This window comes from Hydra vulgaris, chromosome 09 (genome assembly GCF_038396675.1).
Source record: "Hydra vulgaris chromosome 09, alternate assembly HydraT2T_AEP".
NCBI lineage: Eukaryota > Metazoa > Cnidaria > Hydrozoa > Anthoathecata > Hydridae > Hydra > Hydra vulgaris.
Window position 1 is genome coordinate 64606148 of NC_088928.1, and position 15204 is coordinate 64621351.

Here is a 15204-nt window from a genome sequence, read left to right on the forward strand (position 1 = left end):
ATTGTAATATTGATTAGGCAAGTACTTGCCCTTCAGCATTTAAAATTATATATATTGAGCAAAATCAAGCTAGTAGAATTATATGTAATGTGCATAAATACGCCCACTCCAAGCCGTTACTCCAGGAAATTAAAGCTCTAAATGTCTATGAGTTAAACGTGTTCCAAAACTTGTTATTCATGTTTAAATATCAAAATGACATGCTTCCAAAATCCTTTAATAACCGATTTCTAAAAATTAATCATAAAAAATTAATCATAAAAATTAATTTTTTTTAGATTTTTTAATCGAAAGTTACAGTGAACAGACGCTTTTAAACAGCTCTTCAAATATCTATCAACCAAATATCAAAATAAAAGATAAATCTAAAATGTCAGTTACGCTTGTAGAAGTTAAAAAAATGCTAAAGGAAATGTTTTTAGAATATAGAAAAGAAATGGAAACGATGCTCAAACAACAACAACAAATATTTATAGATATCTTAAGCGCAAATACAAAAATAATTAACGAGAGACTTGACAAAGTAGAAGAAAACTCTAAAGAAAATGCAAACAAAATAAAGATAATGGTAAAAGATATCGAAGACATAAAATTGAGCTTAAACTTTCATGATGAAGTTTTTGACAAAAAACTCGCAACTATCCACAAGCAAAACAACGAACGAGTAGAAAAGGAAAACATTACAACGCAAAATATAAATGAAAAGCTAAGAAAGTTTGAAGATAGATCGAGAAGAAATAATTTAAGAATAGACGGATTACCAGAAAGTGTGAAAGAAACATGGAATGAAACTGAGGAGAAAGTTAAATTATTTTTAGTAAATAAATTGGGACTAAATGAAATAGAAATCGAACGAGCTCATCGAAACGGAGTCAGAAAAGAAGGATCCTCTAGAACAGTTATAATGAAGTTGTTAAGATACAATGATAAAACGAAAATTCTAAAAGAGTCATATAGACTAAAAGGTACAAAGACTTATATAAACGAAGATTTTTCCCATGAGACTGTCAATATTAGGAAAAGACTCCTGGCTGAAGTAAAAGAAAGACGCAATAATGGTGAAAATGTTGGTTTAAGGTATGACAAAATTATTAAATTAAATAATATCCAAAAAAAATAACACTTATTTCTGATATTTATATCTTAGCGTATATATATATATATATGTATATGTGTATGGGTATGTGTGTGTGTGTGTATATATGTATATATGTATGTGTATATATGTATATGTATATATATATATATATATGTATATATATATATGTATATGTGTGTGTATATGTGTATGTGTGTATATATATGTATATATGTGTGTGTATGTATATGTATGCGTGTAGGTTTTTAAACTCTTAAATTTTTAATTATGGCAATGACGGAAACAAAATATTTTGAAATTTTTGATAAAGAAAACACTCTTCTTCTGAACAATAACAACGACCCGGACAAAAATTTTTTTGAAAACAACTCATTTAAGTCTAATTACTACAGCATCGAAGAATTATCTTGTTTTATAAATGCGTCACAAAATACATTTTCAGCGCTGACATTAAATATACGCAGCATGAGTAAAAACTTTGAAAACTTTAAAGATATGCTAAAATACATAAGTCACGAATTTACGGTAATATGCCTTTTAGAAACATGGTGCAAAGACGAAAATACCATAAACTCAAATTTTCAATTACAAGGATATAAAGCTCTCCATCAAACTCGTAGTAGAGGTACTGGCGGAGGAATATGTTTCTACATACATAATACAATACACTTTAAAAAAGTAGAAAGTCTCAGCATACTGAACGCAAACTGTGAACTTTTCACGGTTGAATTAACAAACCAAAATAAAGCAAATGCGTATATAAGTGGCTTATATAGGCCGCCAGATGGCAATATAAAATCTTTTAAAAAACATATAAATCTGTACCTAAAACTGGCTAAAAATAAGCGCTTATATATAATGGGAGATACTAATTTGGATCTTTTAAAAATAAAAACTAATAGCAATGTCAAATGCTTTTTAAATAATCTCTTACAGCACGGCGTAGTACCCTTAATAAATAAGCCGACTCGAGTAACTCTCCAAACCGCTACCCTCATCGATAACATATTTACAAATAATACTATAAAATTTAACATTCAAAGCGGAATAATAAAATCTGACATAAGTGACCATTTTCCAATATTTTTTCTACTTAACAATTTCAACAACAAAAAAGAAAACAAAACAATGATTGTAACAAAAAGGCAAATAAATCAAACAAATTTAACAAAGTTCCGAAGCAACTTAGCAATGGAAAACTGGGATCAGGTTGTTAATTGCAAAGATACTAACACAGCTTACAATATTTTTAAACTCACTTTTGCAAGTTTGTACGAAAAAGCGTTTCCGAAGCTTGAACAGTTAACTAAACTCAAAAACCTTAAAAGTCCTTGGATGACAAAAGGTCTTATCAAATCTTCAAAAAAAAAACAAAAGCTTTATGAAAAGTTTTTGAAAAAAAAGACTTATAAAAACGAAAAAATATATAAACAATACAAAAATCTATTTGAAAAATTAAAAAAGCATTCAAAAAAAAACTATTATTGTAATTTATTAGAAAACTATAGCGGTAACACAAAAAAAACATGGGGCGTAATTAAAGAGGTAACAGGGAAAAAAAAAGATGCCACAAAAGTATTCCCGCAATACTTAAAAACAGATGAGAATGATACAGTAGCCAATAAGGCAATAGATATTGCAGAGAAATTTAATAATTATTTCATAAAAATTGGGGAAAAACTAGCTAATAAAATAACTCCTGGAAAAAAATGTTATAAATCGTATTTAGAAAAAAAAACGTCAGTTATGAACGAGCTTGATATAATTCCGGATGAGCTTAAAAAAGCATTTAATACCTTACAACAAAACAAAAGTCCAGGTCTAGATGACATTAGCGTGAACGTTGTAAAAAATGTCTACGATATTATTGAATATCCCCTTCTGCATATCTGTAATCTGTCTTTAAAAAATGGGGTATTCCCTGATCAGCTAAAGCTAGCAAAAGTTGTTCCTATATTTAAAAGCGGAGATGATTCTATAGCTTCTAACTACAGGCCTATTTCTATTTTATCATGCATTTCAAAAATATTAGAGCGCATAATGCACAATAGGCTTTACAACTACCTGTTAAACCACCACCTGCTTAATAATAACCAATATGGTTTTCAAAAACACCATTCAACAGAACACGCTATAGCCAAACTTGTCAACGAAATTTTAAATGGGTTTGACAACAATAAATACACTCTTGGGGTTTTTCTCGATCTTTCAAAAGCGTTTGACACAGTTGACCATGAGATTCTTCTTTATAAACTGTATAATTATGGAATAAGAAATAACAATTTAAAATGGTTTCGCTCTTACCTTAATAATCGGAAACAAGCTTTATCATATGACAACACTGTAACACGACTTAAAAACATTACTTGTGGGGTCCCACAAGGATCAATTCTTGGTCCATTGTTATTCCTCGTTTACATTAACGATATCTACTTATCTTCTAACATACTTAACTTTGTCCTTTTTGCTGATGATACGCAAGTATTCTTTAGCCACACAAACATTAGCCTATTATTTAACACTGTTAATCAAGAACTTGAGAACCTGAACGAATGGTTTAAGGCTAACAAACTCTCTTTAAATGTCGAAAAAAGTAAATATATTCTTTTTACAAAATTATCAAAATCTGAAACCCTCCCCTTAAAACTACCTGATTTACTAATTGATAAAACAAAACTTAAACGAGAATACTCAATCAAGTTTTTAGGCGTAATTCTTAATGAACATATTAGCTGGAGTAATCATATCAAAGTAATAGAAAATAAAATATCTAAAATTATTGGTATTATGTATAAAACAAAACATCTCCTGAACGCAAATTGTTTAAAAAATATTTATTTTGCATTTATTCATAGCTACATCAGCTACTGCAACGTTATCTGGGCAAGTACTTATCCTTCAAAGTTAAATACAATCTACAAAATACAAAAACGAGCAAGTCGCTTGATATTAAATGCAAATAAATACGCTAGTGCCAGACCACTACTAAGAGAAATTGGAGTGCCTAATGTCTATGAAATAAATATTCTTAATATACTTATTTTTATGTTCAAGTTTAAAAATGGTATGCTACCAAGCATTTTCCAAACTTACTTTTTTTCTTTAAACCACAAATACGAAACTAAATACTCAATAAATAACTTTTTTATACCTAAAACATTATTAAAACAAGCTGATTTTTCGATATCTTGCCGAGGGCCGCGGTTATGGAACTTGGTTTTAACGAGTAATATAAAAACTTTAACCTCAACTCAACAATTTAAACGTGCAACAAAACAACACTTATTTGATTTTGATACAAAGCAATTACTATCTTTTTATTAAAAATTTTGATAATGTTATTTAATTAATATCTAATAAATTGACGCAACATGTTAATTATATTGTATGGTACTTAAAACATGTTTGATATTATTCTATATTATAATAATAACGCAATTTGTAAATGCAATATTTATTATAACTTACGCCATTTGTAGATGGAATATAAAACAGAATTTATTTGGTTTTGTATGTATATATGAACGGACTTATATTTGCATGTATGTGTGTGTGTGTGTGTGTGCGTGTATAATAAAAATAAAAGTAGAATAAAATAGAGAATTAAAAATAATAATAATTTTAAAAAATAATTAAAAAATTTTTTTTTTTTTTTCTTCTTCTTTTTTTTCTGCAAATAGTAAATTGATTGTTAAATCAGTTTTCTCTTTAGTTTCTACTTTCCTTTTTCATTTTTATCGGCTGAATTTTTTAGTTATATTAACGGGGCTGGATGATAAGACCATGTCTTCTGCCGGCTCCGGTCGAAACTTTAATGTTATATTTTTATGTTGTAAAAACATTGTAAAAGCTTATTTCTTTTTAATGACGAAATAAATAAATAAATAAATAAATAAATAAATCATAAATAATTAACGAGGTGCTCTATCCATCAACGTCAACTCTTAAAACATCTGATTACTCAATTTCATATAGAGGGCTTCATCTGTAGAACATAGTTCTTAATAAAAATATGAAAAGTATAACTTCAACAAATTGTTTTAAGAATATAGTTAAACAGTATTTACTTGAATTAACAGACACAAACATATTTTTGTATTTTTAAGTAAAAAAAAAATCTTGTAACATTTCTTACTGTATGTATTTATTTAATTTTTGCAATATAGAGGCTTGATGACAAAACTTCTGTCTTCTACTTCCTCCTGTCGTTATTAATTTTTATTATTTAAATTTTATTAATAAAAATTGTAAAACAAGAACGTTGTAAAATGTTTATAGATGACGAATAAATGTTTCTAAATAAAGGGGGACAAAATTTTGGGACTTTTTTGTTCCCAAGCTCTAATCATCACAATTTTTTGCAAAGCATCTTTATTTGAGATAAGTATAACCATATATAAGTATAACCCTGACTAACCCTGATTGTAGAACGGTTTATACGGCGAGAAAAGAGGGCGGCCAAATTCAGCACATTGTCTGAATACATTTATTTTTTCAAACCTACTATTGTTAAGTCAATTATTATTATTATATACTAAAATAAAAAATATTACTCCATCTAAAGTAAAAAAATTATTGGATATGCACGAAAACACTTTACTTAAAATATTCAATGAACGCTTTCAAAAGGTCGAAAATGACTTTTTAATTATAAAAGATGAGAACAAACAGTTAAAAAAAGAACTAGATCAAACTAATTCTACTATTCAACTCCGTAGCGATAAATATGAAACAATGAAAGAAACATTAAACAACAATAAAAATAAAATATCATCTCAAGATAATTTTAAACAAAAAGCAACAAATCTGGAAAACGAATATCTTTGTAACAACCTTCGGTAACAGGAAACTGAAGGGGAAACGGGGAAAAACAGCGAGGAGAAAGTGAGAAAACTAATAAAAGAAAAGCTAAATATGAACGAAGAAATACTAATAGAACGCGCACACAGAACGGGGAAGAAAGAAAACGATGACGGCAAAATAATAATGAGAAGAACTGTTGTTGTTAAATTTCTAGATTATAAAGATCGTGAAAATATACTAGAAAATTATAAAAAACTAAAACTTTGGAACGAAAAGATATACATCAATGAAAATTTTAGTGAACGAACAACCATCATTCGTAAGCAATTATTTATTAAAGCCAAAGAAATACGTTCGTCAGGTAATTTTGCCAATGTGGTATATATTAAATTAATCACCAAGTCTTTCGAAAAGGCTATCCGGGGCCGTATTCTCATCTCTCCGTTAAGCTTAACGGAGCGTTAGTCAAAAATTTCTTTTAAATTTTATTAATAAAAAATTTATTTAAAATAATAAATTTTTTAGCATAAATGTTTTATTTTGGTATAAGTTTTATTTTAAAGAATTTATATAAATTTTCGTAATTTCTTTACTTAGATATATTGTAATGAAATTTCAGACAAAAGCTCCGTTAAGCTTAACGGAGAGGTGAGAATACGGCCCCTGATTATCAAAAAAAAAAAAATTAAAATTAGACGTTTTTTTGTATATGAGTATATATGTATGTAATATGTACACATTTATGTGTGCATACATATATATATACTGATGCATATAAAAACTTTTGAATATTTTTGAAATAACAAAAACATACAAAAAGGATTCAACTTATCAGAATGATTTTGAAAAAATATCGAATTTATTTCAAACCAATAATTTTAATTTAGACTATGAATCTGATCCAGGTATTAATCATTTTAATGAGATTAATGGATCAAAATTCGAATTCTCTTACTTTTATCCCGATAAAGTTAAAAGCATATTAAAAAATGATAATCATGATTATTTTAATATAATCCACCTTAATATCAGAAGTTTAAAAAATAATTTTGATAACTTTTTAAGTATGATTTGTCAAACGGAATATTTTTTTAACGCTATTTGTTTAACTGAAACTTTGTGTACGGAAGAAGATTTTAAATCAAACTCTGATCTCCATCTTACAGATTTTAAAACAGTGTTTTTAGAGTGTAATATTAATAAGCGTGGAGGAGGAGTTCTTTTTCACATAAAAGAAAACATTGGATATAATATTAGAAGCGAAATAAGTGTTTCTGATGAAAATATTGAGATTTTAACGGTTGAAATATTAGGCAAAAAATTTAAAAATATTCTACTAAGCTGTTGCTATCGGCCACCAACTGGAAGAATTGAGTACCTAAGCAATTATCTTGTTCATAATATAATAGAAAAAGCTTGTAAAGAAAAGAAAAAAAATTATATACTAGGGGATTTCAACCAAGACTGTTTCGAGTAAAATGAAAAACAAAACATTGCAAAGTTTTATAACCATTTATTTGAACCGGGAACAGTACCAATTATAAATAAACCCACCAGAATTACAAAGTTCTCATCCTCCTTAATTGACAACGTTCTTACCAATGACTTTTTCAATATAACGCTCAAAAAAGGTATTGTAAAAACGGATGTTTCGGATCATATTCCAATTTTTCTCTGCTTAGGCGCTGACCTCACAACAAAGACGCACGGAAAAGTAACAATAAAAAAACGTATTTATAACAACAATAACCTAAATTTATTTAAACAGCAACTTTTACATTAAGACTGGAGCTATATAAACTTTAATGAGGATATAAATCTATACATCATCTATAAATCTTTTTTTAATATATTTTATAAAATCTATGAAGCAAATTTTCCGTAACGAGAAATTAATCTTAACGCCAAAGACATTTCTTGTCCTTGGATAACTAAAGGAATAAAAAAATCCTCAAAAATAAAACAAAAACGCAATGTTAAATATCTTAAAAATAAATCAGACAAACATAAAAGTAACTACACAGCTTATAAAAATCTATTTGAAAAACTCCGCAAAAAAGCCAAACAAATTTACTACTTTGACTTGCTTATAAAACACAAACATAATTCAAGGCGGGTTTGGCAAATAATGAAAGAAATTACTGGCAAACATAAACAAGCACAAGTTCGATGCCGAATGCTGTAAAAGTAGAAAATAAATTAGTTACCGATTCAAATGAAATCGCTGCCGAATTCAATAAGTTTTTTTCAACAATAGGACATAACCTATCAAATAAGATTCCTTATGTAGACAACAACTCTGTTGATGAATTTATATCGTCACCAAATTCAACTATAAGTTTTTCAAATCTAAGTTATTATGAATTTGAAATAGCATTTAAATCATTAAAAAGGAATAAAGCAATTGGGCCTGATGATATAAATGGAAATATTATAATTGACTCTTTTAATGTGATCAAAGATACCCTCTACAAAGTCTTTGAAGCATCTATTACTCAAGGATCTTTTCCAGATAGTTCGAAAATAGCAAAAATAACTCCAATCTTTAAAACAGGTGATCATACCAATATAACAAACTATCGTCCTGTCTCAGTTCTACCAGTCTTATATTAGATAAAATATTAGAAAGAATAAAGTATAACAGAATATACACTTATCTTATTGATAATAAACTCCTCTATAAAAATCAATTTGGTTTTCAAAAAAAAATTCTACTGAACACGCTATTCTCCAAGTAACGCGCAGTATTGCCGATTCATTTAAGAATTCTCAATTCACACTAGGCATATTCATTGACTTGTCAAAGGCTTTTGATACTGTTAATCATCATATTTTAATTAAAAAGCTGGAGAGCTATAGTGTAAATAATAAAACCCTGAATTGGTTCAAAAGCTACCTAAGTAATTGCAAACAATTTGTTTATAATAAAGAATCTTCATCGCAAATAATAACGAATTTAATATATGGTGTCCCCCAAGGGTCCATACTTAAGCCACTGTTATTTTTATTATACATAAATGATCTTTACAAAGCTTCTAACTTAACGACCGTAAATTTTGCGGATGATACGAATTTATTTCAGTCGCACGATGACATAGATTTACTTTTTAATAATATGAATAATGAACTAAAAAGAATATCATATTGGTTTAGTAAAAAAAAATTGTCTTTAAATGCGGATAAAAGAAAATTTTTACTTTTTCACCTCTAAAAAAAAGAGAATCCAAAATATCTTGCCTGACTTATTAATTGGTAATACAATCATAAAAAGAGAAAAAGTTACAAAGTACATAGGAGTCATGATAGACGAAAACTTATCTTGGAATCAAGAAATTGATAATATTTCCATGAAAGTTGCTAAAATCATTGGGATTCTATATAAAGTTAGATATATACTAAATAAACACCTACTAACTCAACTATATTATTCATTTATTCATTGCCTTATAAACTATGCTAATATTATATGGGGAAGCGCTTACAAAACCAAACTTAAATCTCTCTATCGGCATCAGAAACACGCTGCTCGCATAATTAATTTTGCAAATCGTTTTTCAAGGTAAACACCACTTCTTATAGAAATGAAAGTTTTAAATATATACGAACTAAATATTTTTAATATTTTATGTTTTATGTTTAAATGTAAAGAAAATGTGCCTTTGTGTCTTTAGTAAGTGACATTAGGGAAATGTCCTTTCTCGAACTGAGCAACAGCGTCAATGACAGGGTATACAAGAACGACTACTAAACCGGTGCCGGCTTCAAACTTTTGACCGCACCCTGATTAATGTTGGTTGCTTGAAGATTTAAAATCTATGCCTAAAAGCTATTGGGAGCCTGAATAAAATCCATTATTTGTGTTATAGATTGAAACCCATTTTCTTAGTTAAGCATGTTTATTTTGTTGGATGAGTTTTGAGAAGAACCAACGAGGAAGCGGAACATTTCTATAAAGAAATGGTATGGTACCATTCCGTTTGAATCTACTTTTGTTACATTCAATACAATTGACATTTCAGGTTGTCTAGCTAAATTGGTTGACTGAAGGCAGTATATGAGAACGTACAAAAAGCAACGAAGTTTAAGTTGCGTCACGCTGAACATGGCGATGGCGTATTATTCGCTCAAAAGCGAGTCCAATGCGACTTACACTGTGTAAGGCAACTTCATTAGCTAGCTGTGGGTTACAAACAGTCTCGTATTGCAAAACAATGTTGTTAAGTGAAAAATTTGGAGTTGCAGAAGTGTCAGTAGAAATATCAACTTGCGTACGATCACTGAAAACAATTTCATACTCTAGTTGATCTCCAAAACATGAAGGGTGGAACCTTTTGCGTTAGAAAAGTTCAAATTCGAGAGGATTGCAATACTTAGACATATTGGGAGCTGGTCCTCGTCCATAAGCAAACGAAATTGCAACATTAGGTTCGGTAGTGTTACTTGACGATGATCCTGATCTTAAGGAGGAAAAATGAATTTTAAAAGATTTAGATGCTAATGATAAAAAAAAAAAAATGCATTCATTGAAGAATTTTATTTAAGATTAAGCTATGGTAAATACAAAAAAGTTTTTTTATTGACCGAAAAAGAATTATTGGCAAATTTGATTTGAATAAAAAAGGTAATCTTGTTTTTGAAAGTTAAAATGAAGGAAGGGAGGGGGGGGGGTGAAGGGAGGGGAAGGGGGGAAGTAACAATTACTAAAATTGGGTTTAAAAAGTCTTTAAAAAGCGCCCAAGAAAATATTAAATTAAAAATAATATAAAGAAAAAAAAGTTTCAGTTCAGTTGAAGTATCAATAAAAAATTAACTCTGTAAAATATTATGTATGTATAAAGAATTTTTTTTACAAAATAAGACTTTTACAAAATGTATATACACGGCTGGAGCAAGAAGAAGACAAATTCAGTCTTATCGCCAAGCCCTTTCAAAACAAGGATATAAATAGCAAAAATAAAAAGTATAACCATTATCACACTGTAATATATGCATAAAATACATATATAAATGCAAATATAAAAAATGCTTCTTATATATATATAATTTTATTTTTTTTTAAACTTTTGTTTATTAAGATTTCGAATTTAAAAATAAATAAATAAAATAAAAACAGATAAAATAAAAATGAGTTAAAAAATGAACATCAAAGAAAGGTAAAGATTCAGATTAAAATCAAAAATAAATGTGATCAAAAATAAAGTAAATAACAAGTAAATAAAACGAGTGATTACTCCTATTTAAAAGTTTTAGAAAAAGTCTAGTTCGTTGTCAATTATCAAAAGTTTATTTTTTATTTTTTTTTTAAATTGATCAAGGGAAGGAATTTATTTTTAACTCATTACCCAATAACGTGTTCCATAATTTAGGTCCTCTGATTGCAATCGAGAACTTAGTAGCAGAATAATATGCTTTTGGTTGAATATAATTGTTATTTGAAAATCTTGTTGGGTATAAATGATTTATTTTTTCAAAAAATGAGTTAAATAAATTTGGTGCCATTTTATTATCTACTTTGAACATAAATAGAAGAATATGATATAAATTAAGTTGAAATACGTTGATTGTTTTGAATTTATTAAAAAGAAATTTAGTGTGCGAGAAGCGATCCACGTTTCCGATAATTCTTACAGCGTGTTTTTGTTTGATTAAAAGCTTTTTATTTTTAGATACATTAGTGCTGCACCAAGCAACGTTAGCGTAATTTAGATAGCAATGAATAAAAGAAAAATAAATAAATTTCAGACAAGTTTGGTTTAACAACTGTTTGGCTTTATATAAGAGGCCTATATTTTTTGAGATTTTATTATGGATTATACGTATGTGCTCTTTCCACGTTACATTTTCATCTAAAACTACACCTAGAAATAACAAAGAATGCTCTCTTTTGACATAAGAGTTATTAATAATAAGCTCAGGAAGTTTTAAGGGAACGTTGTCTTTATCATGAAGACGATGGAAGAAAGTATATTTTGTTTTTTTAACATTTATGGACAATTTATTCGATATAAACCATTCGCTTAGTTTCGTAAGCCCTTTGCTCCTTGTTGCAAATAAAATATTAATATCTTTATTAGAATAAAATACATTAGTATCGTCGGCAAATAAAATTGAGTTTAAGATATTGGAAAATTTACTTAAGTCATTTATATAAATGAGAAATAAAAGCGGTTCTTATAAATAATATTGATCCTTGGGGGACTACGCAGTTAATTGTCATTAAATCTGTTTTTTCGCCATCATATAAAATGCATTGATTTCTATTCTTCAAATAACACTTAAACCAATCCAAGTTAGAGTTTATGATACCATAATTTTTAAGTTTATATAGAAGAATATTATAATCTACGGTATCAAACGCTTTGCTTAGATCAATAATGACACCTAAAGTAAATTTTTGTTCATCAAAAGCTATAAATATTTCTTGCACAAGATTAATTATTGATTGGTCAAATGACCGGATTTAAATCCAAATTGTTAATTGTAAAGAATCTTATTTACATTTATGAAGGAATAAAGTCTATTATACATTACACGCTCCAATACCCTGGAAAAACAATTAAGAATTGAGATCGGTCTGTAGTTGGAAACATCAGAAGGATCACCTGTTTGAAAAATTGGTGTAGTCTTTGCACTTTTTAAGTTTTTTAGGAAAGACTCCATGTTTTAAAGTTAAATTAAAAATATGTAAAAGTGGTATTGTTATATATTTTAGTGAATTAATAACGACATTACTGCTGACATCATCTAGACAATTTAACAATTCCCTTTGTTATCCAAGGGCTTAAATAGCTTCTTTTTTTTTTAGTAATTTTGTAACTTTGGGAAATGCTTTATCATAATATTTAAGAAACTTAGTTAAGAAGATATCATAGGCTTTTTCAAATTATATAATATCATGGAAAGATTTAATGGAAGTATCGTTTATTAGTCGTTTTGTTACTTTCCTTTTGCGAGAATAAGACTTATTGCATTTATTTGAAATAATAAAAATCGGAAAGTGATCCGAAATGTCCGTTTTAAATATTCCTGTTTTTATTTTTGATGTAAGAAATTCATTGGTAAAAATTTGATCTATTGATGTTGCACTAGTCTTAGTTACACGCGTGGGTTTATTGATTAATGGTATGTAACCATAGTAACCAGATTTTAAAAAGACATTAAAGAAATGATTAATGTGCTTATTAACGTCATGGTCAAAAATGTTAAGGTTAATGTCTCTGATAAAATACTCACTTTTATTTAAACTTGATTTTTTTTTAATTATTTTTTTAATGTGGTCTTTAAATGCATTAATTTTTCCTGTAGGCGGTCTATCTAATACATGCACAATAATATTTCTTGAGGTTTTGCTAACGATTTGCACGCGTAATGATTCGTAGTCATTAGTGGTTGAGCTTAAATTTTCCATAAATTTCTATGACATTGAGTTAATAATAAATATACACAAACCCCCACCTTCCTTGCCCCAACCTCTAACTTGGTGTACCACATTGTAATTAGGTAATTGGAAATTTGAATCGCTTTCAATATTTTTATCATGACACCACGTTTCGCTAAGGTAAATAATGTTAAAACTAATTTTGATTTTATATGAAAACTGTTTTGATGAATCAAAATCTTTTTGAATACTCCTAATATTAATATGGAGAATTGAAAATGAGTTATCGTCCACTCCATCCGTGACATTTTTTGAGTTTGTGTAATAATATAATGGGCTAATATGTTTAATTACTTCATCGTTATTGTAAAAATTAATATCAGGATCCGAACTTTGATTTAAAAGTGTTGCATTATTAATTTCAAACATTTTAAAATCAAAATCGGATCTGAAAAAAAAAAAAAATTATCAAAAGACAAATTTAGATAAAGAACGTAGGGCTGCTTTAGAAATATTAGAAAGAACGCTAGCTGAACTAGAAAAAAGGATAACAAGATCTGAAAATGAGGTAGACACTATAAACAGAGCAATAGAAGAAGCAATTTGGGTTTTTGGTTTGCGGCATTGAACAAGCAAGACGTGTTTATCAAGCTACTTATTAGTTTCTAAACTAATATGGAAGTTTCGATAAAAAATATAATCCATTTATTTAACCATAAAATATGAAAATTTACAATAATATTTTATAAACTCACATAAATAAGGTTAGGTGTCACTCATATAGTTAAAAACTAGTCAATGGAGTAACGCCTAAAAAAAAAAAAAAAAAAATAAAAAATTAATAAATAAAACACAGAAAGAATAAATAAGAAAAAAGAAAAAATTAAAAAGAAAAAAAAAAGAAAGAAAGGAAAATAAAGTACTAATAAATAATGATGATATTTATAATTGCAATAATAATATAATAAAAATAATAATATTAACAATAATGTGAATAAAAAAACACAAATAGTAACTATATCACGATAACTTTACTAAAAATTATAACTAATGATAAAAACAATGGTAAAAATAATTATAGTAAAGTTTATAACTATGACAGAAATTAATAAAATAAACATAACAATTGCAAAATTTAGGACAATGACCATAAAAACTATTACTACAATTAAATCACTATCACTATCATTATAAATGATATTAATAAGATTTAAAAAACAAAGATAAATTAATGATAATAGTAACATTAGTAGTAGAGTTAAAAAAGACAGTATAAAATAAAAGTAATAATAGTTTTATAAATACAGTAATTTAAAAAAAGCAGTAATTATAAAAGATAAAATTAATATTCATTAAATATATACTCAAATAAAAATGTCTTAATTTGGTTTCGATTGAGAAAAAGAATGTTGGTAATAATAGGATATTTAGTTAAAATCATTTTTTTAATAAATGGTATTATTTGGTTCCAGTGAGAAATAAATTGATGCTTTATAGCGCGCTTACCATATTTAATAGTGTTGAAAAAGAAAGTGTGCAAGTTAAAATTTTTTAGTATTTTACGTGTAATATTTTTGTGCCACTTGTTTTAGAAAAAAATTATTGAAGGAGTTTCGTAGTTTATTTTAAAGAAAATCAAACACAAAGAGACAATTATAAAGCTTTACAAGATCTTGAAATTTAAGAATTTTTAATTCAGAAAACCTGTTTTCGATTTTAGATTGTAAGGGAGAAAATGTCATAATTCTTAAGGAAGTGCGTTGTAAACTGTTTATACGATGTAATAGAAAACTACCTTTTTGACCCCAAACAGTGCAACAAAAACTTAGATGTGAGGAGAACAAGGAATAGTAAATTGATATTAAAACATGTTGGGGAACATATTGTCGTACTAATGACAGCATACTATTGGCACGTGAGAGTT

The 15204-nt window shown here is 27.5% G+C and overlaps 1 protein-coding gene across 1 annotated transcript; it reads left to right on the forward strand.

Moving 5' to 3' along the window:
- The first annotated feature begins 303 nt into the window (after positions 1-303).
- Positions 304-4685, forward strand: LOC136084939 (uncharacterized). Its single transcript, XM_065806340.1, has 2 exons — positions 304-1077; positions 3955-4685. The coding sequence occupies exons 1-2, from the start codon at positions 371-373 to the stop codon at positions 4421-4423; spliced, it is 1176 nt and encodes a 391-aa protein (XP_065662412.1). The 5' UTR covers positions 304-370; the 3' UTR covers positions 4424-4685.
- Positions 4686-15204: the final 10519 nt, after the last annotated feature.